Source organism: Urocitellus parryii, chromosome 7 (assembly GCF_045843805.1).
Source record: "Urocitellus parryii isolate mUroPar1 chromosome 7, mUroPar1.hap1, whole genome shotgun sequence".
NCBI lineage: Eukaryota > Metazoa > Chordata > Mammalia > Rodentia > Sciuridae > Urocitellus > Urocitellus parryii.
The window spans coordinates 176,392,351-176,416,293 of NC_135537.1; the positions used below are offsets into that span (position 1 = coordinate 176,392,351).

Sequence of the window (23,943 nt, forward strand, 5' to 3'; positions counted from 1 at the left end):
GAACAGAGGCATAAGGGATCAGAGGGATTTGCAAGTGACCCTCCAGAATGAGGTCACCCACATCCATTCAGTATTGAGTCACTTGACTGGAGACCCATGCTGGGTGGGCACATGATTTCTGCATCGAGTCCGCCTTCAGATTTGGCACGTCAGTGACGAGTCACGACTCAAGCGTGAATCAAGCTCACATGGGGGCCGTCTCTGTACATAATCTGATTCTAACGACAAGCCCTCATAATATATCAGGAATTAAACCTAACAGCTCAAAAATTACAGTCAATTACATTCAGCTTTAGTTACAGTTATTGATTGTCAGACTTGCTTGAATGACCAGACTTTCCTTAGGGATAGCTACCCATGGCCAGTCATGGGCAGGGGCTTGGATTACACTCTCCAAAAAAGAAAAGAGCTCTTTGCTTTAGAAAAAAAAAAGAAAAATACTCCCTCTCCAAAATCTCTACCAACTGACCTAAAAATTCTTCTAGATGTATTTGCGCAAAAGAAAGAAAACCCATCTACACAAAGACACACGACAATGCTCACAACAGCTTTATCCACAGCAGCCCCAAACTGGAAACGGCCCAAATGTCCATCAACACAGGAACGGATAAACACATTGTGGTATTTTTGTAAAATTAAATACTCCTTACCAATAAAAAGGAGCAAACAACTGCTATTATAGCAACACTGGATGATTTCCAAAATCATTTCATTGAGTAAAGACAATGTTTAAAAAAAAAAATTCTACTTAAGCGCAAGAATACATAACCCTAACCTATAGTGACAGTCATCAGGGGTTGCCTGGAGGAGGGACAGGAACAAGAGCTCTCCCTGGATGACACAAGGGTTCCCTACCTCATGTTGTATGGTGTAGACAGTTGTCCCAGCTCATGGGGCTGACACTGAAGATCTGGGCATGTTATTGCATGTAGATTCCGTCCACTGGTAAGTCTTAGGAAGGTGCAGGCAACCCAGGCTCTGCTGAGCCTCCTTTGTTCATGGCTGTGTTGGGCTTCCTCCAGGTTCTAGAGTCCATCCATCCTCAAATAGTTCCCGTTCCCCTGGGATAGCGGGGGACCATCCAATGTAACCTCTAAGGCCCAGGACCAGAACCGAGAGCCAAGCTGTCCTTAACTGCTAAGTGCCAGCGGTATTGGATATGCACAGCAACCACACCAGAGGGCCTCCCAGCCCCCGTTCTCAGCAGCCACAGGTCCCCACTGTGACCAGTAAGCTTCTTAAAGTCACCCTAGACATGTCTGGGCTTCAGATTTACTGACCAACAACCTAATACTAACTCAGGGTCACAAAACCAAAACCAAAGAGTAAGTCCTCAAGCCCATCCTGCTCCCAATCTAAGCTCCGGTTTCCAAGTGCATCTCAACAAACATTCCCAACAACGACCATGCATGGGATGCCCACCCGGACAGGAGGGCCCTGCATGACCTTAGCTACACCCAGACCCAGTGCACTAGACCCTGAAGGGACAGGATATCTACCCTTTTTGTGCGAGTTCCATGTTCCATAACCAATACCTGGATTAACAGAGAGGCAGGTGTACTGATGAGGTCCTTTCAAGGCAGACTCAGCCTAGCTGAATGAAGGGGGCCTCCAGAATCTCCCATTTTGACAGAATTAACTCTGTGCACACTGAAAACCAGGGTGATGGTGGGGGGTATCTTAGCAAACCTTCCACCAGCTGGTGACCAAGGAGTGTGAACATGCCCCAGCAGCCCCCCACCCCCCACCCCGTGGCACCCAGCCACCAATCCATCAGCACCCTCTCAACCTGGGCCTGTTGATGGACAATGGCTCCAGCTGGCCAGGCCTCCCCACCCCCACTCGCTCACGCTGATCCAATCTGTCCCAGATCTGACGCTGAGGAAGCAGCCCCTGCACCCCCCGACATTCGGAGGAGAGAAGAGGAAGCCGTCTGGCTCCACGGAGAAAACTCTGGAGATCTGAGAATGAGCCTCCCACACTTCAAGAAGGGCGAGCAGCCACCAACTTCCCGGAGTTCTGTCCCCCCTCCAGCCTTGAACTAGCAGTGAGTGCGGGACAGGATCCTCAAGGTCAGGTAGATGCTACCCCTCACCCCAAACGTGTTTCCTCCCACCATGCAACGTTCTAACCCACCTCGGGGATGCAAGGGACCCCCACCCGGGTGGCAGCAGAGATTCCTGGGAGACAGGAGAGAGGTCAGGAATGATGGGCCTGGATCCCCAACAGGGACTGGATAATAGTATGACAGCGCCCCTCCAGGATTGCCCGAGTTAGCGAATAAAATGTGACATGCAGTTAAATTGTACTTTCAGACGAACTATGAATAAGCTTTTGTTTAAGTCCACCTCATGCAGTACTTGGGGCACACTTGCATAGAAACTATTGTTTATCTGAAATTCTATTTCACTCATTGCTTGTGCTTTACCTGGCAACCCCACCCACCCCCTTCAGTAATCCTGGGGCACATCCAACATCTTTCTCCCACAGTCTTGAGAAAGGCGATAGAGCATGGTGGAGGAGAAGCTAGTGTGGAGTATGGATGCCTGGGACCAACCCCAGCATCATTTACAGTTGGAGGGTGCTGGGTTAGCGATTAACCTCTCTCTTCATAGGTAAAATGGAATTAACAATAGAATTAACAGTAACAATTACAAACAATGAAATCGATAACAATAACAACATTTATATAAAAAGAAACTCCTTAATCTGACATTAAGATTTAGCTATCTGGCTGGGAGACAGCGCAGTTGGTAGAGTGCTTGCCTCGCATGCATAAGGCTCTGGGTTCAATCCCCAGCACCACAAGAAAAAAAAAAAGTTAGCTATTGTCAGATGGAACTTGGGAACACTAAGTAAAATAAGTCAAAGTCAAACCTTCTGGTTCCCGCCGCCCCCTGCCCCTAAGTGGGAGCTGGAGAGAAAGAAGAGAGACAGCGGTGAACATCTCACAAAAATCAAAGGGAGATCAGTAAAGACGGGAGGGAGGAGGGGAGAGAAAGGGAATAGTTGGGGAGTGCCGTTGGCCAAATTATCTTGTCCTATTGTGCGCATGTACAGATATGTAAGCACGAACCCCACCATTAGGTAACTGTAATGCACCAATAAAAATATGGGGGAAAAGACAGCTACTACTGTTATTCCAGTTTCTCATGGGAAACAGGCACAGTGGGGTTCAGCAATGGAGCCAGGTCATACAGCTAGTCATCGGCAGAGCCAGAATTCAAACCCAGCTGGTGGCTCCTGTGTCCGTTTTGAGCATCAGGCTGACCCCCACCCTCTCAAGTGGCACTTATCTTCCTGGGGTAAGGACTAAGTGAGCTTTTGCACATAAACCTCAGCAGGATGCGACAAGCTTCTGCTTTCACTCTTCCTGCAGCCAGTGCCTTGTGAGAGGAGTTAGGAGCCACACGCTGCAGCTCCTAGTGGGCAAAGCCTGGTTTACCATCCTCGGCACACGCGGTCCCCTTGATCGCAAAGAGAAACCCTGGGGAGACCAAGGGTGGGGTGGGGGAGGGAGGGGGGCAGGCAACGCCGTGTTGAATCCATCAGACAGCGGGCAGCTACCTGGGGTGGAGGGGATGGTCGACTCTGCAGCTGGGCATTCAGGGAGGAGGCTCCAGCTGGGGTGGTGCTGCTGTACCCTGTGCCATGGAGCCGCTAGAGGCACAGTCACAAGCCAGTGCTAGGCTTAGAGCAGGCTGGATGTAGGAGAGGAGAGAAGGAAGTTGAGACTTTAGAAGGTGGACTCCCCTGGGCACAGTGGTGCAGGCCTGTAATCTCAGGGACTCGGGAGGCTGAGGCAGAAGGATGGCGAGTTCCAAGACAACCTCGACAACTTCGCAAGGCCCTGAGCAACTTAGTGAGGCCCTGAATCTAAGTATTTTCTTAATACTGGGGATGTCGCTTGGTGATTAAGCACCCCCTGGGTTCAATCACCAGTACCAAAAAAAAAAAATAGGCCGACTTGAAGCTGGGCACGGTGGCACACACCTGTAATCCCACCTACTTGAGAGGCTGAGGCAGGAGGACCACACATTGAGTGAGGCCCTGCCTCAAAATTTAAAATAAAAAGGGCGGGGGACCTAGCTCAGTGGTAACACATCCCTAGGTTCAATCCCTACGACCAAAAAGAAAAAAAGAGGCTGATGTCAAAAACCTCTGAAATGCAAATTTAAAACTACAACTGGGGAAAGAATCTAGATAGGCAACTCGTAACCAAAGAAACGCCCAGGTGGACGAGGAATAAGTAGCGAGAACACCTTTACCCAGCCCTGGAATCAAAGGAAACTATCACCCGGCTCAGGGACAGCCTCAAGGGTAAGTCAGACCCCAGGACAAACCCTGGCACCGCTGGGACAAATAGGGTCAACTTGGCAAGCCTCAGGTTTGTCGTGTGTAAAACTGGAACCCCAGCCCCTCGCTCCGTGAGGCCCTGGTAAGGACCAAGTGGGCCGAGATGTGCGCTGGCTCTCGCCAACCCACCTCTTACCCAACTGTGGGGCCCGGGTGTTGCTGACTGAAACCACAGCAGCCACGCAGGAAAAGAGGGGCCCAGAGAACTCACCCAGGAGAAAACCCCGTCATTAACATCAGAGAGCAAGACGGCATGGAATGAGCCCATGCAAGGGACAGGATGCGACGGGGAAATGAATTCTAAATAAATAAATAAAAGTTCAGGTAGAGCAAGAGTTTCCAAAAACTGAAGGTATGAAAATCAAAAAAGACTGGCTCATCTTTGCAGTTGAAGCTGATGAAATTTCCCACCAAGTAGAACAAAAGAGCAGAGTTGACGCAAAGAGAATGAGACACTCAGCCCAGGAAGCCCACCAGCCCACCAATAAAACTAGCAGAGGACAGAGGGCCAGCAGGGGACTCTCACAGGAATATCAAGTCATGTTTACCACAACTGAAGAGCACTGGTTTCCAAATGGAGAAATTGCAGAATAAATGTCTTTAGAAACATGGGACAAAATTTCTCAACAGACAAAAACGGGCACTTCTGGAAAGAAGGGCAGCCAGTGGGGAGACAGGAGGGAGAACCGACTGCTGGGTTTTCTTTGTAAGTCTTTTACTAACATTTGCTCTTTCTAGATGTGTACACCTATTCCCTTGCTCTTAAAAAAAAAAAAAAAAAAAGCAAGCAGGATTCAAAAAAAAAAATCAGAACCAACTTCAAGTTCCAACATATCATTGGTTAAAAATGTCACGGATACATAGTGGTTTCATGAACTGGATTGTATCTCAATAAAGGTGAAAGCAAATATCATAGTGGATCCACGTGGTGGGTGGCGTGTGGTGTGCAGCCTCCAGAACACCAGACAAGCCCAGTCTGAGCAGGGAAAGAACGTGCTCCTCCACAAGACAAATGATGGGTCCCGCTATTGCATTGTCTTTTTTATTAATATATAAAACAAAGAAAGAATAGAAGATTTATGTTACTGAGAAGAAAGGTTTGCAGGATCCTGGGTGACGGTTAATCAACTCAGGATGCAAGTTATGTCAGGAGCCCAGGACTGGAGGAAAAAACCATACAAGAGCCATGACTTACCCCATCCCAAGTTCACCAGGTGCCCTCCACCCATTCACTACACCAACCAGCAACAGGTGCTGGGCACTGACCGAATACCCATCACTGGGCTCCAGACAGGGTTACTCATTTCACCTCTACAACAGTGCTGTGAAGGAGCCAACGCTACCACCTCCTTACAGGTGAGGAACCGAGGTGGATAGCAATGTCCAGGCCCACACACTTAGTGGCCAGTGGAGCCAGGAGGGAATGCAAGGCAGGTGACTCCAGAGTCCACTCTAATGCCAAAGTGAACATCGGCTACAAAGACGTCTCCCCGACCCCTGGCACCCCCTGCTCTGAGCTCGCCTCACGCAACAGACAGTTCCAGACATTTCCTGGCATGCCTATATCCTGAGTTCATCATAATTAAATCATGAGAAAATTTTCAAAGTGCTCAGAGATGTAATGAGTTTGCATTCAATTAGTTTCTTCCTTCACTGGGAAAATCAGAAAGACCGATTTCCTTGTCCACAGTGGGGAGGGTTTCTTGCTGCCTGGTCTGAGGTCTCCTTCTGAGGTTCTGGTGATGGAAATCGGTGCACACCCAGGGCTGAAGACACCCGACCCAGCCAGCAGTCGCCGAGCCCACAGAAAATCACTTAGCCAACACCCACTTTAAACATTTGAGTGTCAGCCATGTTCCAGCCCTGTTATGGGGACCAGGGCTCAACTGTGGAAAGGACAGCTCTGTGTTCTAGGTCCTTCCAGTTTGGAGAGACAGAACACAAAGCAAACAAGCCACTAGAATCTAGAGACAGGTGCTTACCAAGGGCCCATCAACTCATCTTGGAGGGGTGAAGCAATAAGGAGGGGGAAATCCCTATAAGGAGCAAACATTTAGTGACAGGGACCAGGAAGAGACCAGCTTTCAGAAAATGGACATGCACAGCCCCCCAGCTTCGGGAGCCAGGTCCACAGTGAGAAGGTGGGGCTGGAGTTGGGGACAGGCAGGCTCTCCCTTCACTGGGGCAGCCCTGACCTCCACCTCACCTGCATGTGGCCAGGTGTGTCCCATCCCAAGCCAGTAGGGTGCCAGCTCTATTCCAGAGGGAGGGGCTCCCCTGTCCAAAGGCCTTGATCATGACATCGGGGTTGGAGAGAGGGAAAGTTCCTGCTAACATTTAGACCCAGTAGGTTCTTACAGGTTTCTGCCCAATCCTCTTCCATCTGACCACTACAGTATCTGCTACATTGCTCACCACACCCCAAAATGAAAGTGACCATTCATGAAGCACCTCCCTTAGGCCAGGGACCCTTCCTTCACATCTTTACTAATCTGCTCTTTGAGACGGTAATAAACTAGGAGCCACCCACGCCAGGTATTCTTCGTCCTCCTTGCCTTCATCCTCCACCAAACTGACCCCTTGGACACACCCCATGTCCCACCATATAGTACGCTGGCGCCACCACAGCAGTGCTGTATTGCCCATTTCATTCCCAGTGCATCAAACAGCACCTCCTGCACGTAGTGGGGCTACAGAGGACTGTCAATAAAGAGCTGTCCAGGGAATGAATGATTCAGACATTCACAGAGTAGAGCCACAGATCCCGTCACTTAGGATGCTCACGTGCTTCAGGGGCCAGGAGGACCAGCAGAGCCACCTCCTTTCCTCTCTGCCCTGAGCCTCTCGGTGACAGGTCAGACAAGTCCAGCGTGGGATGCAGCCGCCATCCACCTATTACACTAACAGAACCCTTGGCAACAGCATCGCGAGATGAGGTCACAGATGAACAGGCTTTGAAAAAGACAAATAAACCAAATCATATGGGGGGACTTGGGAGCCCCTAAGATGCAAGTATTCCTTGCCATCACCTCAGACAGCCTCTCCCCATGGAGCTCTGCACGCACAGTCAGATGTCGAGCAAGTTCCAATCTGCAATCTACTTAATAAAAGTTTCTGTCCAGGCAATGGCTGGATCCCGTCCTCCATCTTAAGCACAACGTTAATCCGTTTTCCCTTGTTTATGCACTTAAGAGATGGACTTTTTTTCCACCCTCCTGGCACTAACTCACTTAGCCCCAGGGCTCTCGTGGTTCATTTCTTCACAGGAAGGAGAGAGCTTCGGAAATGAAGCCTTCCAAAGAGATGCTACAGCAACAGGGAAGCAGAAAGAGAACATCCGCAGGGGAGGGGGACCTGCCCTCAGCCTGCAGCAAGGTGCGGGTCCTCCCAGCTGCCCCTTTCCTGATTGACGACCCTGGGAAATGCAGCAGAGGCTCATGGCCCCCAAAGTCAGACGTGGAATTAAGAGGCAGGCGCAGACCAGCTTCCACCAGCAAGCCATTCAGATGCCTGCCGCCCTGGTATTTTGTTCCCTTTTCTCCAGAGGGCTCACTGCCACCAGGCTTTACCTGCCAGGCCTCCGCAGCAGGTGGGAGGAGGAGACCAGCACTGTGCAGCCCTGAGCCGCCTGGAGGTTAAAGGACTTGCACTGTGCGCAGGGGTGGCCAGCGGCCTGCCACAGGCACAGCCAGGGTGCATCTGGGCTGCGACTCGTTTTATGACTGTGTGGGAGCAGAGCTCTGTTTCCAGGCCATTCTCCTGCCCCGAGAGGCTTCCTCTCCTCCAAGTAGAGCAGCAACATTACCAAACTGCCCAAGGGGACTTCCAGGACCCAGGCATCGGGTGGGAGCCATCAGGAGGGAAGGGAGGAAGGAGATCAAGAAAAAATTGGCTCCATTCGGTGCCCAGCCCTGGGCCAGCAGACCCCCCCAGCCCTGGGAGAGGGAGCGGGCGTAAGCATGTGCAGCCAGCATCCTCCAATCCTGGGCCCTCCACGTCTCCCACCATCCTGGAGGGGACCACAGGAGGGACAGGACATGGCCACTGGTTGACACTGTCCTGCTGCTCGGGCCTAACACCTCTGGAGTGACGGGGGTCAAGCTACCCCCTGCAAAGCCGCTTCACAGCCATACACTAAGATTTTAAATAAGACAGAGCCTCCCCGTGTGAGAAGCCCACGGGTCCGTTTCCAGAATGCAGCATTTTACTGTAAAATTGGGATATGAGAAAGGCAGCCAGAGGGGGACGGCAAGATGGTAAGTGACCAGCGGTGAACTCCCACAACAGAACCACAGCCTACAGAGGGGGCAGAGCCACAGCCCAGGCTCCTGGCGACCCTTGATGACAGTGGGGGAGGGGGGTGGCCCAACCAACAGAAATGTTACGGAATAGTAACTTCCGTAGCTAGAGCTGTGCTCATACCAGGGGCAGCACCCCCAGAAGGCTCTCCCGCCACAGGAGCACAGGGAGGTGGGGCCACCTAAAGGGACATTGATTTAATTAACCCAATAAAAGACGGTGAAACCTAGGCCATGTTCTGGAAGACGGTGCACCCCGTGGTACTCAGCCAGTGAGGAACCGGGAGGGACTGCTGATCGTCACTGCACTGGGTTTTCCCTGCCACCCGATCTTGCAAGGTGGTCAGTAAAAGCTCCGCTGCCCCTGCACCTTTGGCCCCTCAGTCCCGTCTTTGGGTTTGGACAGATGAGCTTGTTTCTCACTCCCTACTGAGGGATGCGGAAGATCCGGAACACCTGGGACAGGTCTGGGCCCTGAAAGGGCTCGTGCCCCACTACTTACCAACAGAAGCGGGATACAGACGCGACGGCTGCCTGCAAACGGCCTTCCAATAGCTGTCCCTTCTGGAAGGGGAGGTGCTGAGGGGTCGAGCAGGGCCCCCGTGTTCTGCAGGCTCCTTCCTCCAAGGAGGAGGGTCCATTCCCAATGCGTTGAATCTGAGCTGGCCTTGAAACTTGCTTTGGCCAATAAAAGGTGGCCAAAGTGGTCTCCTTCCAGTTTGAGTCTCGGTCTCCAGGCATGAACCATGAGCCACCGTGCAGATGCCCAGTCATCGGGTGGCACCAAGGCCCCAGATCTGTGGGTGCAGCCCCCTTCCACCGGCAGCTTAAGGGAGCTGCCCGGTGACAGCAACCTCAATCATCCCATGCAGGACAGGCAGAAGAGCTGCCCTGCTGAGCCCAGCCCACCCTGAGCCATAAGAAATTAAGTCCTTGGTGTCTGAAGCCGCTATGGTCCAGAGGTCTCTAACCTCACAGGAGGGAGCACACGGTGTGGCCTATAGGCTGAAAGCTGGGGAAGCTCCACGGGACACAGATTCCAAAGGCTGTTTGCTGGGCAGGGCAGGGGGCAGGGCATCAGTGAGGGGTGGGCACCTGCAGGGGCAGGACGTCCACCTGTCTCCATGCATTACTGTCCCTTGGCTGTCCAGCATCCGTTACCCCTTAGCAACAGTATTTGATTTCTTTGGAGGAACCACCTCCTCCCATTCTTCGCCTTTGACTTAATGTGGGCAGGGAGGCCAAGCCATGTGGCTGGGCCAGGCCACTGTACACACGTCCCCCGGGCAACAGGGATCAGCCTTCAGGGATGAACACATGACCCGAGTCAGGCCAGTCACTCCCAGACCAGGAAACTCCACGCCAGCTACGCCAGAGCTGAAGAACCCAACCTCTCCTCTGGACTAGAGCCTGAGGAGAGGACGCTGCTGGATACCTCAAGTGGAGCCCCACAGGGCAGAGCGTGGCCAGGAGGTGGAAAAGACCCAGGTGCCCGGGGGTCCCCCGATCCCGAGCCTCCCAGGGCTGGAGGCCGTTCTCACCCCGGTGCCAACACAGTTCCATCTTCCTCCCACAGGATCGAATCAGGCCGTCTCTTGTGACCCCACAACTTGGCTGATAGAGACAGGGATTTTGATCACACACCCTCATAGTACTCAAGTTTCTTACCAAGTTCATGTGATTTACTCCTCCATTTAGAAAGAGGCCAGTTAAAAGTAAGGACACCACTCATTTTGAAAACATGAAAACTGAGAAGGCAAATCAATAACAGCACGAGGGCTCAGAGTTCTCTGCGGCAGGTTGTGTAACCAAGTGTGCTCACTGCCACTCCAGTTTCTGTTGTCCCCTCGCTTTCAGTAATGGAATCCCAGTGGCGAGGCACATTGCTGCGGAGCTGAAGGACCATGTATCCTAGCCTTCCTTGCAGCTGTGTTCACATGAATAAATTCTGTCCAACAAAGTGCAAGGAGAGCTGTCATGCTGAGCTTGCAGGAAATCTCCTGGCACCCTACCATTTCACTGTCTGGGAGGCAGATGTGATGACCAGAGCTCTAGCATCTATTTTAGACCAGAAAGACAAAGGCTACTCTATATGGCAAAGCAGGGAGGAAAAACTGGAGCGTGAACCCCTAGCGACTCCATGATCCCGTTTTCCTAGCCATGTCCTCCAGAATTCTACAGGACAGGGATCTTTCTTGTTTGAGCCACTATTTTGCAAGTCTCAGTTCCTCTCCGTCAAGTCTAATCCTGATGAATACTGATCACCAAAAGCAGAGCCATAGGAAACCACCATCAGTTCAGCTAGCTGTAGGTGCCAGGTTGCCATGGCGACCACCCCATCACATGCAGATTCCAAAGTACAGCCCCCTCAGATGAGGAAGGCTGCAGCAAGCCCAAGAGACCCCCTCCTCGTGTCTAGCAGGATCTCCACTAGTCCATAAGCCAAACAGCCATGTCACATCCTTCGGGGGGCCCGGGGACCCAGTTCCCACAGGAGCATTGAAGCCCTCTGGCCATATTCACCACCAAGGACAGTGCTTGGGTTCTCCAGCAGGACGCTCCCTCGCTCTCTCCACCTCTGCCCAAAGCCAGGCCTCACTGCCCCTTGCCCCTATAGCAGCTGCCAGCCTCCCTGCCTGCTCCCTGGGCCCAGGCAGGCAAATGCATTCCCAGCAGCACAGCTCTGCTGGGGTCCCCTCTCAAGAACCTCCAGGGACAGCCCATCAGCCTGGAGCACAAAGCACCAACCCTTTCCACAGCACTCCAAGTCGCCCTGCTCGGCCCGCTCTCCAGCACCACTTCCCACCAGCCCACGGGCCTTCATGTGCTTCCAATGTGCTGTTCCCTCTGCCCGAGATGCCTTTCCTTGCCCTCATCCCCATTCTCCACCTATAGAAGCCCAACCTACCTGCCCATCCGAGCTTCAGCTGGGACGTCTCAACTCCACAACAGGAAGTACCCTCCTGGCCCTGGGTTCCTGGCACCTTCTGTTCGTTACCTTTATTACCTTCCTATGGGCCACATGCTGACCTCTTTCAGACTACAGGTGCCCACAATCCCTCTCCCCAGCAGCACTGAGCCCCTTGCAGGGAGGGATCACAGCTTGCTTCTTACAAACTCCCCCATGTCTGCACATAGTAGGTGCTCACTAAATGGTAGGTGGATCCGCCTGAAGACAATGCACTTGCGGCTCCCACATTGGGGGGTTCTTCCTGCCCAGGAGCGTCCTGCTGGAGAACACCAGTGGCCTTTCTGCAAATAGGACACACGTTTGGCCTTCTCCAAAATCTCACTGGCCCTTGACAAAGCTTTGATTACTGGCTCTTCTCCTGGGTGCAAGTCAACACTAAAAAGCAATCATGTGCTATTCGACAGCAGCCTTTTCACAAAGCACTTGTACTAATAACGCGTGTCGAGATTTGCCTTGACACACACAGGTTAAAGGACAGAACGACACCAGCTCTACCTCCTATCCTGCACACCCTGAAAGCCTGTCTTTCAAAAGAACTGACACTCAGTGCTTTTTAATGGGATCGGGGCTAAGATGCAAAAGAAAAATGATGTCAGCTCCTCTGTTATTTAAGTTGCACAAGACTGCGAGATCCAGGACTTTCTAATAAGCCAGCTAAACACTCAATTAGGTTACAAAGAAAGTGTGAAGGCTTGGTTCACACGAGTCCTCTCCACACTCCATCTGTCTGCATTCTGTGAAGCACTGCCCTGCCTGGTGCCTGGTGCCAGAGCTGGCTTCCTGGAGCCCCTCCCAGTCCCGAGTTTTCACACAGAATGTGTAATCCAGCGAGGACTGTGCGGCAAATGAGAGCTGAAAGTCAAGATCACGCCTTCCCAAGCAGCAAAGGCCCTGCCTTCCGTCCTTCTGCAAGCACCAGGGAGCAGAGTAAGAGCCTTGTGCCCAGCTGACCAACTGTAGAGTAACCAGGGTGTTTGACAGCTGCCTGCTCCTCCAGGCTAGTGGGAGCCAGGCTCCCGGTCAAGTTCATGTTAGATGGCCACAGGCGCCTCAGCAGATGGGCTGCAGCCGAGGGGCAGAGGCACTGCTCCAACCCGGCTTTCCCCTGCCACGCTCCAGGGCTCCATCCTCCATGTCCACTGCCTCTGAGCATGACCCCAGTCCCGAGTGTCGACAGCTAGTTGGAGTCTGCACCTTCCAAACCCCAGCTCAACCTTCAAAAGCCACAGCCCCTTTAGGAGAGGAGTTCCTGGCTTTGGCTGAACCGTGCCTTCACGGGAAGCTCTAAAAATGACCTGTGGCAGTTCCCACCCCTCTAACCATACCCTCTAACCATACCCTTGTTACACGGAGGGTAGTGAGCCCTCCGAGGGCTGTGTGAGGACCGTGTTGCTCATCGTAGCCTAATGTGGAGATAAGTCTGGCCTTGGGAACTTCCCGTGGCACCCCCACACGGACTGACCACCTGATGCAGGTGGACCTCCCCCTCCAGCTCTGCCAGATCCCACACAGCACCAAGATGGGTGTGCCCTGCCAAGATGTCAATCAACCTGCTGACTAGATATCTCGAAGCAAGACTCCACCCTTGAAACCTCACCACTATCTTTGGTGTCCCCCCTTAAATAGGGCACTGGAGCCATCTTTTGTCTAGTTCCATCCCCGGTGGACTAGGTCTCTCAGGGGCTTCACTTTTGTAAATATATTTCTGGCTCTTTGTGTTTTGTTATTCACTAATTATTTGAGACTAAGTTTTAGGGTGGCTTACATCCTCCTGGGCAGGAAGAACCCCCCAATGAGACGCTGGCCATCACCTCCGATACCCAGGGTTCTCATGTGGTTGGTCTGGGGTGTGCAGGACATGGAGGAGGGAGGGGAAGCTCCCCCAGGTGATTCCAATGTGCAACCAGGTGCAGAAACAGCATCTGTAGGAAGGAACTGCCCCAAAGCCAGAGAGAACTGGACTGACAGGGACGACGGGTCACGTTGGCTCTGCTCACCAAGGACACTAATGCCAGCTGCAAATTCGAATTGGCTTTGAGCTGGGAGGCCTAGTTTCCTTCAGTCTCCTACGGCACACTAATGCCCCCAGCCAGCTCTCCTGAGCACCAGGCCTTGGCGTGGCACGAAGAGCAACAGGGCCCACAGAATCCACCATGCTTCACCTCAGAGCCATCCCTGCAGTCTTCAAAGGCCCGCCCAGCAAAGGGGAGCCAAGGGCAGGCCCTTTTAGAAGGTCCACCAGGAAGCCAGGTGTCCTCCAGGAAACTACCTTAGGGACTATTCCGAGAGCTCCAGCTGAGCCATAATGGCACAGAGCTGTGGTCCTAGGCACTCTGGCTCAGGCTACCAGGCCTCAAAAAAACCCGCCAAGAGGGGAGACACAGGGGAGTGACAGTGACTAAAGTATATTGTCCTACTGTGTGTATATTGTCCTATTGTGTGTATACTGTCCTACTGTGTGCATGTATGAACACACAACAATGAATCCCACCATGGTGATAATTATAATGCACCAATTTAAAAAAAAAAACTTAAGCCCTGCCACCAACATGGCACAGGGGACAGATCACTTTCTATAAAGGGCCAAAGAGTAAATACTGGCCTCGTGGGCAGCAGAGTCCTGCTGCATCTGCTCAATGCCGTCACAGGACTGCAAAGGCCGCCACGCACAGGTGTCTGCATATGGGTGTGACTGCATACCAATAAATCTATTTACGAAACAGGCAGCAGGCAGGATCTAGACCAGCAGTGTAGCCTGCACTCTCCCCCAGGTCACAACTTCCTTAGAAACAGAAAACGTCTCCCCGCATTGCTTCCTCAAATCCCCAGCGTGGCACAGTGGCTGGAAGAGGGCAGGTTCTCAATTAAATGCTGGGTGGACAGATGGATGGATGGAAGGGTGGGTGGATGGTTGCTTGGGTGGATACATGGGTGGGTAGATGACTGAGTCAGTCACCTTCAAGGAATACCAACTAAACATCCACCTGTTCCCACAGAAAAACGTAGAGCTCTTGTGACCTAGGAGCACTCATCTCTTTAACCTGAATCTTTAGGCCCTTTTAACTCTGACCATCACCTGCCTCACTCCCACCACCTCCTTCATGGGAGCAGGGAAGCATGCCCCCAGACGAGGGGGAGCAGATATCCCAAAGAGAACCCTCCAGCCCTGAGGACACAGTAGGTCCAGGCTTGTAGGCAGGACAGAGGAGCAGCAGAATGCAGGCCTTCTGGGCCAAGAGAACGGAGGCCATCAGTGGCCACTCAAGCAGCATGAACGTGGTGGGAGAGGAGGGGAGGAAGGACAGGGAGGGGCGGGGGAAGGGAGGCCACCATCCAGGGGGCTGTGGTGGGCCTCGGGGCCACACACCTCCGGCACTCAGCAGGGCTCCTCCACCAAGACAAATACTGTCACTTTCTGTCACCAAGGAGAGAAGGTGATGCATATCCTTTCCTCCCCCTCAATGTTTATAATGACACTGGAAATCTGAAGCATGAAATTGAAAAGAAAAAAATACCATAATCATCATCATCTGTCCCCTTCCCGAGCATTTCTGCCTTTCCTGCACCCTCACCTTGCCCTCTCTTCTCACAGTAAGACTTGCTGTCCTGGCCACTGGAGCAGGAGGCAGGAAGGACAGCACTGTCAGAGCCACTGAGCCCAGAGAGCACTTGTGTTTGGGGTCCAGGTCCAGAGTCAGAAAAGTCAGGAGGTTTTCCATTGGAAACTGGCCTCTCGGGATCCTAAAGCAAAATGCCAAAGGCCTCACCATGCAAGCCTAAGGCCCTGCCCCCGATTATGGGGGTTTAGAGTAAGTGCCAGCGTCTTGGGGCACCACCATGCAGGAAGCAACATGGAGGAAGTGGCAGGAGCCCATAACAGTGCCAAGGCCTGGAACGAGGTGGGTTAGAGAAGGCCCACCCACCACGTCTTCATGCAGCACAGACAGCACACTGGGCTTGTCAAAGGGGACCCCAGGGCAGGCAGGACCAAGTGCCCCCACCAGGTCCATGTGTAATGGAATCGACACCCAGGGGGGTGCTCCTGGAAGATGTGTGGAAGCTTGGGAGATGGGGCCTCATGGGAGGCTAGGTATGCCCTTGAAGGGGATAATTGGACCCTGGTCTCCTCCTCTTTTGCTTCCTGGCTCAGGAACTGGGATGTTTACTCCACCACGTCTTCCTGCCATGATATGCCGTTTCATCACAGGCTCAAAGAATAAGGCCGTTTGGTCATGGACTGGAATCTCCAAGACCATGAGCCAAAATAAGCCTAACTGCCTCGGGATCTCTCTAGTGCTGGCAAGCTGCCCAGTGCAGAGCCCATACTGATGACACTCTGCCGAGTGCCCACCTAAGGGGGGAAGGGGCCTTAGCTCCAGGATGGACAAGCACCATCTCCCTGGCCACTGCATCCCAGTTCAGAACAAGAGGGTAGAATCTAGGAGGCTCTGGGGTTCCCAAAATCCTTAAAGAGCAAATATAAAAGATCCACCCTGAACAAGCACCCAGAACCTTCTGAGACAACCCATCTCATCTAAGAGATGCCAGGGGTGGGATCAGACCAAGCCTTCTCCATCTCCCTCCTCCCTGGAGGGCCACCGTCTGGGAGGTCACCAACGAGTCCTCAGTTTCTCCCAGTTTCTCTAATTAAAAAAATCCTGGCTCAGAAACAGGTAGCAGTGACCTTCCCCTCAGAATCCCCACAGGCCACTCCTTCCTCCCGCAGTGTCTTGTGGCATCGGAGCTACGTCCCAGCCCATCTCAGTGCAATCCAAAGACCTCACATTCTAAGAGCCATGAAGCATCTCCATTAGAACATACCAGACTTCCCCACCTCAGTTGATAAGGAAAAGAGAAGTATTTCTCAATCTGGGATCTGCAGAGACAAAGTCTAGAAGCTAGGACTTCTAAACACTCAATTCAATGGCTGCTCCATCCCTTAGACCTCCCCTCTCATATTTACTGTAGAATAAACCTTGCCAGTAGCCCTGGCTAAAATCTCCTTCCCGAATCCCACATCCCACGATTGAAGTCCCTTTCTTCCACCCAGTTCTGTGTAAATGAGGAACAGCTGGCCACCCACACTCAGAGGCCACCGCCGACCTCCAACAGTGAGCCAGTTATTTGGAGAAAACGTGATTCACCACTTGCTGCACAAAAAGCAGACTTGGCCAAAATCTCAAGAAAACCCTGTCATAAGAAACAGCTCCCTATGAGATAAGAGTGTAAGTAGCAAACTGCCTTTTCATGCCTAGAAGCCAGCTTCCCAATCGGTCGGCCTTCTCCTGTGCCGAGAATGTGTACCGATATAGCAATTCCTCGACTTGAGCCTCACAAAAAACACACACCATCCAGGGCAAAGAGTACTAATATGGTGATCCTCCATGTTTCAGCCCCTCCAAACTCATCTCTGTATCTTTAGGGACCAGGATAACTTTCTCAGTCCATGAAAGAATATTCAACTCCATGGTGAAGTTTACCACTAAAACATCCCCGAGTAGGTGACCCAGAATCAAACTGAAACACTGCGCAGTTGTCTTCCAATGAAAAGATGTGTGCCCACCAGTGCTGCAGCTCACCCCTTTAACATGCAGAGCCAGGAAGCTCTTAATGAACCAGCCAGTCCCGTGTCCTGCCTGCTCAGGAGGGTCGACAGAGACTTGGGCAGACCAAGGAGCTTGCCCAAGCTCACTCATCTAAATGCTGGCAGTCCCTGGCCTCTCGGCTGTGTGTGGTCCTCATTCTGCTGCTGTCTAGCGATTTTCAGCTCTGGATAAGTCATTGTTCTCCCTAAGCTCATTTCTTGTCTGTAAATAGAGGCAGCTGTACCAGACATGATCTAAGAGGCACTGTGGTTTAAGGGTAGGAGCCCCACAGTCAGACTCAGTGAAAATCCTGTCTCTGTTCACAATTTATTGCAGAACAATTATATTTAAACCTACTGTGCCTGCAAAATGGGAGTGAATCATAGTACCTGGTATATACCTCACAGGATTGCTATAAAAATTAAATTAGATGATCTATTTAAAGTGCTTGGCTGAGCATCATGAACACAATAAGGGCTCAATAAGTATTAGGTATTCCTATCATCTGAAACCTTCTCCAGCTTTAAAGTTTTAGTACTCTAGGATGCTAACAGGGAATAAGGACTCCCTTAAGAGTTCTCCCTGTGAAGTTTGCAGTTAAAGCAAAATTCAAGACCAAGCTTGGTACCAAAAACAATGATAACTGGAGACTTGGAGAGAGATTTAAGAAATCTGGAGAAAAACAGGCAGAGATTCCAAGAGGAATCATTTAAGGAGAACTGTTCATGCTTCCAAGGTCCTGCTAATGAGAAGAACCACCTGTGAAATATGCTCCCCAGCATGTCTAAAATACATATGTCCTTTATCCCAGGAATCTCTTATAGAAACAGTTTGGTGAACAATTACACAGTGGGTAGATGTGTCACTGTGGCATTACATCAGACAAGCTATAATGTACATACTCTGGTAGAGATGGCGTCCAACCCACTGGAGAACTGCAAAGTGGGAGTGAAACAGTGTAACAGGCTGTACAGACAATTGTGAGATGGAATGGACCCTCCAGCCAACTCACGGCCAGTTTTGCTTTTGTCACGACTAACTCAAAGCCTCCAGGACTGGGACAGGGAGCAAAGCCTTTAGGGTACCAGGCACCATGGCCCTCGACCATCCTCCTACTGCCTACAAGGTATCAGGTTATTATTAAAATAATTTAATAATCATCTAATCTTTACAGTGCTCCTATGAGGGATGTACCAGATACTAAGATTCACTCCCACTTTGCAGCACAGGTGGTTTAAATAAATTGTTCAGCATTACATGGTGAGCAGAGACAGGGTTTGTACTCAGTTCAACTGTCGAGTTCCCAGTGTCATGCATTTGTGGGTGACAAAATGTCCCAGGACACACACAGGGTTGACTATAGAAGTAAGACGGCAAGGGGTCTTAAGAACTTTCCACCGAGTTTGTAAACATTCTATAGGGCAGGTAACAGCAAAATGTGCTAGGCCAGGGCATCTCAACGTCCATAGCACTGACACTTGGTGAGTCCTTTGCAGTTGTGACACAGCCCTGGCCTCCACCCACTAGCTGCCAGCTGAGACAACCCAAGGTGCCAGTCATCCCCAGGAGCAAATCTGCCAATCTGACAACCACTGCCCCAGTCAATGGCTCATCCATGTCAAATATAAATTATTCCTAAGTCCAGGTGGTCATCACTGCTCAGGGCTCCTGGGCTCTACGGTCCTGCCCTGGTTTGGAGACACACATGTGAGAATGCCTTCTAGTCATCAATGCCACTGAGGCTCCCTGGGTTAGCATCCAAGTGTCTCCTACTCCAGGATTTTTAGCCTTTTCTGTACTATCTGGGGACCTGCTGGGGACCTGCCAGGAGTTTCTGTGCAACTCACATTCAAGGTCACTTCTGGAAAAGCAAATGACTTGTTTTTGGATAAAAATATAACTTCTAGAATCTTTTTTTCCTACCACTTTAAAAATCAGAAGTGAAACTATTTTAGATCATGTTTAACTTAAATGTGTAGATGCCAAGGCTCCTGGGCCTAGAGCACTTTGGTCCACCATCAGTAGTGCAGAAAGTGTAAGCTCAGGTGCATGGGCCCCTCATGAACTTGCAACTATAGTGGTCTTATGATAGTTTCCTTAAAAAAAAAATCATAAGTTATTCCTACGTGTCCTGAAGGCCAGTACACACTCAATTTGTTGGTTTCCTTTTTTATTTTTTGATTTGTCTTTTGGCATGTGACACTTCTGACCTACAAGAGTAGACTACAGCGAGACACCCAAAAGCCTGATCAACAGAGTAGGGGTCTTCACACTTCATACCTGTGTATCCCCTTTAGGTACAGTGAAATCCAGTTTCCCTCCCCTCTGCTCATTTGGGTTTGTTTAATTGTAGGTGGACACAACATCTACTTTTATGTGGCACTGAGGATCAAACCCAGGGCCTCACGCATGCAAGGCAAGCACTCTCCCACTGAGCCACAAGCCCAGCCCCACTTGGCTCATTTGTAAGCTTGACATTTAAGTTCCTGGACGAACCTATTATTATAACTATGACTAGTAATGGAGAAATTCATAACAAAAACAGAGCATACCACTTTATAGTTATGAAATATTGAAAAGCTAAATATTCTTGGAAGAGCATTAATAGAAGGGCCTTTTTCTACTCACTCATAGGTCTATAATTATTAAGTGGCATTGCTGGAATAAGACAGGGTTGAACATCAATTTAATTTCTATTTCTTTGCTTATGTTAATAAAGAGAAGGAAAAAAAGAGAAAATGTATTCCAGTGAATGAGAAGATGGGGTGGTTGAGCTGTTGTGCTATTGTTCTTTGAGCTCTTGTTAAGTCACAGTCCCCAGATCCCAGAGTGGCCCACCATGGAAAACCAATTTTAAGGAGCTCTCCCCTGACAGTTTGATTAAATCCATCTTCAGGGGTAAGAGTGAAGGGTCTGGGCTGTCTCCACAGCAGCCAACATTCCAAGGGGCCCTCTGCTCCTCCCTGGAGGCGCTGCCCCCTAGGCCAGGTAATCGGGGGAGGGCGAGGTGGGAGGGGGCACCTGACCCAGGGAAGGCAGAGGAGAGCAGCTTCCAGGGTACTCCCAGGCAGAACCGTTTTCAGGAAGAGAACACTTGGGAGCTGAGGACCTAGACACTATTTTGCTAACACTCTGCCCACCTGGGTACAGCTGCAAAGTCCCCATGTTCTCTAAGGACAGGCCCTAGTGTGACAGTGGCTAACTTAAATGACCTCAGAGAAATCCCTCCACCCCCAGACCACAGGACTATAAAAACTGCATATTGGAACCAAACCCTGATCCACTGAAAGTGAACATGGTATACTCTGCCTCCTACTGGGGCTGATACATCTGGAATACACAGGGACACTTGAAGTATCCAGGCCCCAAAAAATGAAGTCTGAATTAACCTAGCCCCAAGTCCAACTCCCAGCTAGAGGGACACAGAGGGGACTGAGGGACAAATTATGAGAAAGGGGACAAATTATGACAAAGTGGCCAAATTCAGGGTGTGGAACATTCTAGAAACAAATAACCCAGTTTCTTTAAGAAGTGACTAATGTAGGAAAAAAAACACTAAGAATGTTGAAGAAAAAGACTTAAAAGATAGAATTCTTTTTTTTGGGGGGGGTGTGGATTGTGGGGATTGAACTCAGGGGCACTCACCACTGAGCCACATCCCCAGCCCTATTTTGTATGTTTTTAGGGAAAAGGCCTCACTGAGTTGCTCAGCACCTCACTTTCGCTGAGGCTGGCTTTGAACTCACAATCCTCCTATCTCAGCCTCCTGAGCCACTTGGATTACAAGCGTACACCAATACACCTGGCAACACTTAAAAGATAATTCTAGAACATTCTTAGAAGACCCCTTGGAAAAGATGGAGGAGTATGAACTCAGCAGAACATGCCTGTAATCCCAGTGACTCAGGAGGCTGAGGTAGGAATGTGGCCAGTTCAAGGGCAGCCTCAGCAACTTAGGGAGACCCTGCCTCAAGGCAGAGTAAAAAAAAAAGGCTTGAGGGGTGTGGCTCAGTGGTACAGCATCCCAGGGTTCAAACTCCAGAGCCACCAAAAGCAAGAGCAAATTTGCATATTGCCTGGGTGTTAGATTATAAGGAATCACTGTTAATTTTGGCAGGTGTGGTAATGGCATGGCAACTACTTTTTTTTCCTAAGTCATTGAGACATGTGTATTGAATCTGCAGGTGAACTACATGATGCCGAGATTGCTTTTACAAAATACCCTAACCTCCCCAAAGGCTGGAGGGTAGATAGAATGCATTTAGCAAAGGCGGTTATCAAGGTTCAACCGATGGGCACCTGGAATGGATCCAGGATTCTCTCCACATTTTTTGCATAGTTAAAATAAGCCTTTTAAGGGAGGAGAGGAGAGGAAGAGAATGTTTGGTTAGTGCTAACTGTGTACCGGGCCAGGACTGTGCTAGGCCCTACTAAATTTCTTTGACAAATCCTGAGACAGCTTTCAAGCAAGGCTCCTTCACAGGCTAGAGAGGGGCAGGAGAGGCATCTGATGAGGGGGGAAATGCACATAGTTGGCGAGGACAGGGAGCCATTAGCAAACCCAGAGGTGCCTCTAGATCACATGGGGAGAGACTGAGATGGTGCTGGATGGAGAAATGTCAGCGTGCGCGCGCGCACACACACACACACACACACCTCGGTTGCCATTTGCCCCAGAAGTGCCACTTACCCCTGCAGCGAAGCCGAGGCTTCCGTCCAAGATGCGTCTCTGAAAATGAAAGAGAAGTGTCTCAGTTTCCGAGGGACAATGAGATAACGTGTCCTGAGCCGAGAGGAGGCTGTGAGGCCCAGGAGAGCCAGGGCCCACTCCTGAGCTGGTCAACTCTGAGTTTATAAAATGGGCCAAGCACCAGGGAAGAAAAGACTTACAACCTTCCATCAGTCCCAGAGCCAATCAGAAGTCTTTTCTGGGGATGTTCAGGACACAACCCCACCTATGCCCCTGACTGGGGCTCCCCGTGCAAGGATGCAGTTGGCCCTTTTCGACCAAGAATTGGGGAGGGGCATAGGAAACATCCAAACCCTCACACAGTGGGGGTGCAAACCGGAAGACCACGCTGGAGAACGATTTGGTGGCACCATGGGAAGTGCCTCTCCTGAGTAATAAGAAATGCTTGCTCAGATTCACCAATCACAGAAACATTCAGAGCGGCATGATATGCAAGAGCCCCCAACCAGAAAACTGCTCAAATCCCCACCAACAGTGGAAAGTATGCACCCGCCAGTGAGGATGTATCCATGTTACAGAACGCCACATGGCAAGCACGCGCACGCACGCGCACACACACTGTATGCGTACACATGTCACAAACAGGCAGGGCGTTAAGTAAACTGGAAAGTAAATAGGGTGCACTCCGCCAGACACACGCTCCACCACCACTCTGTCTAAATAAAGCACCAGAACACGCAAGACCAGCCCCACTGCTGGAGAGCAGGAGAGGGAGCACCCCTGGAGTGGAGGACGGGGTGAGGGGTGTGGCTGGATGGGGTGGGGGCCGGGTGGGGACTTGATCTGGACTCTGGTTTCAAGGACATTTGTGAGGAGCATACATTTTAAAAATGTGCACGTTTCTATGAGCATCTTCTATTCCAATAAAAAGATCCGCTACTTGGTAGCGCGCTCGCCTGGCATGCGTGAGGCCCAGGTTGGATGCTCAGCACCACATACAAATAAAGATGTTGTGTCCGCCGAAAACTAAAAAATAAGTTAAAAAATTCTCTCAAAAAAATAGGTTAAGACTAATAAAAATAGCTAAAATTAAAAAAGAAAAAAAAAGATCTGCTACTGGCCATCCTAGATGGGTGGACTCACAAAATATGGTCTACATATACAGGGGCATATCCTTCAGTCTTTATTAAAAAATAAATTCTGGCACATGGGACAACATGGAGACCTCAGGACACTATGGCCATAGAAATAAGGCTCCCTCCTCACAACCAAGTCCCTGTCCTCTCCTAGCCCTGGCAACCCCATTCTACGTTCTGTGAATTGGACATCTCTGGGTGTCTTGCATACTGAGATTCTGGGAGCCCTGTGACTCCGGGTCGTGAGGTTTAAGTTTTGAGTCTCCGGTGGAGTGGTTCCAGGACCCCCAGGATGGGAGGGGTTGGTGCAGCGGTGGAGTCAGGGTCTCATGGCTGACATCCACCGGAAGGACTGGTCTCTAACACAAAGTGCTGACTTGCCAGCTGCCCAGGTGTGTCTTCCTCTCTGCTCACGTGCACCCTACTATTTCTCTAGCTTCGCGCTGAGCTACGTAGAAACCGCACTCAAGGCAGACCCTGGGGCTCCCGGCCCAGGTGGAGGGAGCTTGAGTTGGAAAAAAAGGAACAATTCAAGCATGGGGGGTGGGTGTGGAGGGGCAGGGGCGTGAGGAGGGGTGAGCAAGAAGTGCGGAGATGTAGGGCCTGGGGGAAGGAGGAGAGATGTGGGGATACAGGGGTCCCTGGGGTGTGGGACTAGGTTGGGGGGACCTGAGAGAGCAAGGGTGTTGGGGTATAATCAGGATACGTGGGGGCAGTGGGGGCAGGAGCGGGCAGGCGTGTGGTCTGCAGGAGGACGGGAGGTGTGCCTGCCTGCATCATCCCAAGGAGCAGGAATAAAAAGCCCCTTCCCACCCCAGGGCTGTTTTCGTCATCCCAGCTAGCACAAGGCCAGGGGCAGGGCGGGCACATCTGAAACTTAATCTTCTCTGGTCATGCATTGAACCAC

The 23,943-nt window shown here is 51.1% G+C and overlaps 1 protein-coding gene across 2 annotated transcripts in view; it reads right to left on the minus strand.

Annotated features, from left to right (window-relative positions):
* The window catches only part of Slc39a11 (solute carrier family 39 member 11), a 328,353-nt gene that overhangs the window by 300,618 nt on the left and 3,792 nt on the right, over positions 1-23,943 (minus strand). For both annotated transcript variants that reach the window (XM_077800754.1, XM_077800753.1), the window contains exon 3: positions 21,901-21,939. In XM_077800754.1, the coding sequence (XP_077656880.1) occupies positions 21,901-21,939 (39 nt within the window). The remainder of the gene's footprint in view (positions 1-21,900; positions 21,940-23,943) is intronic.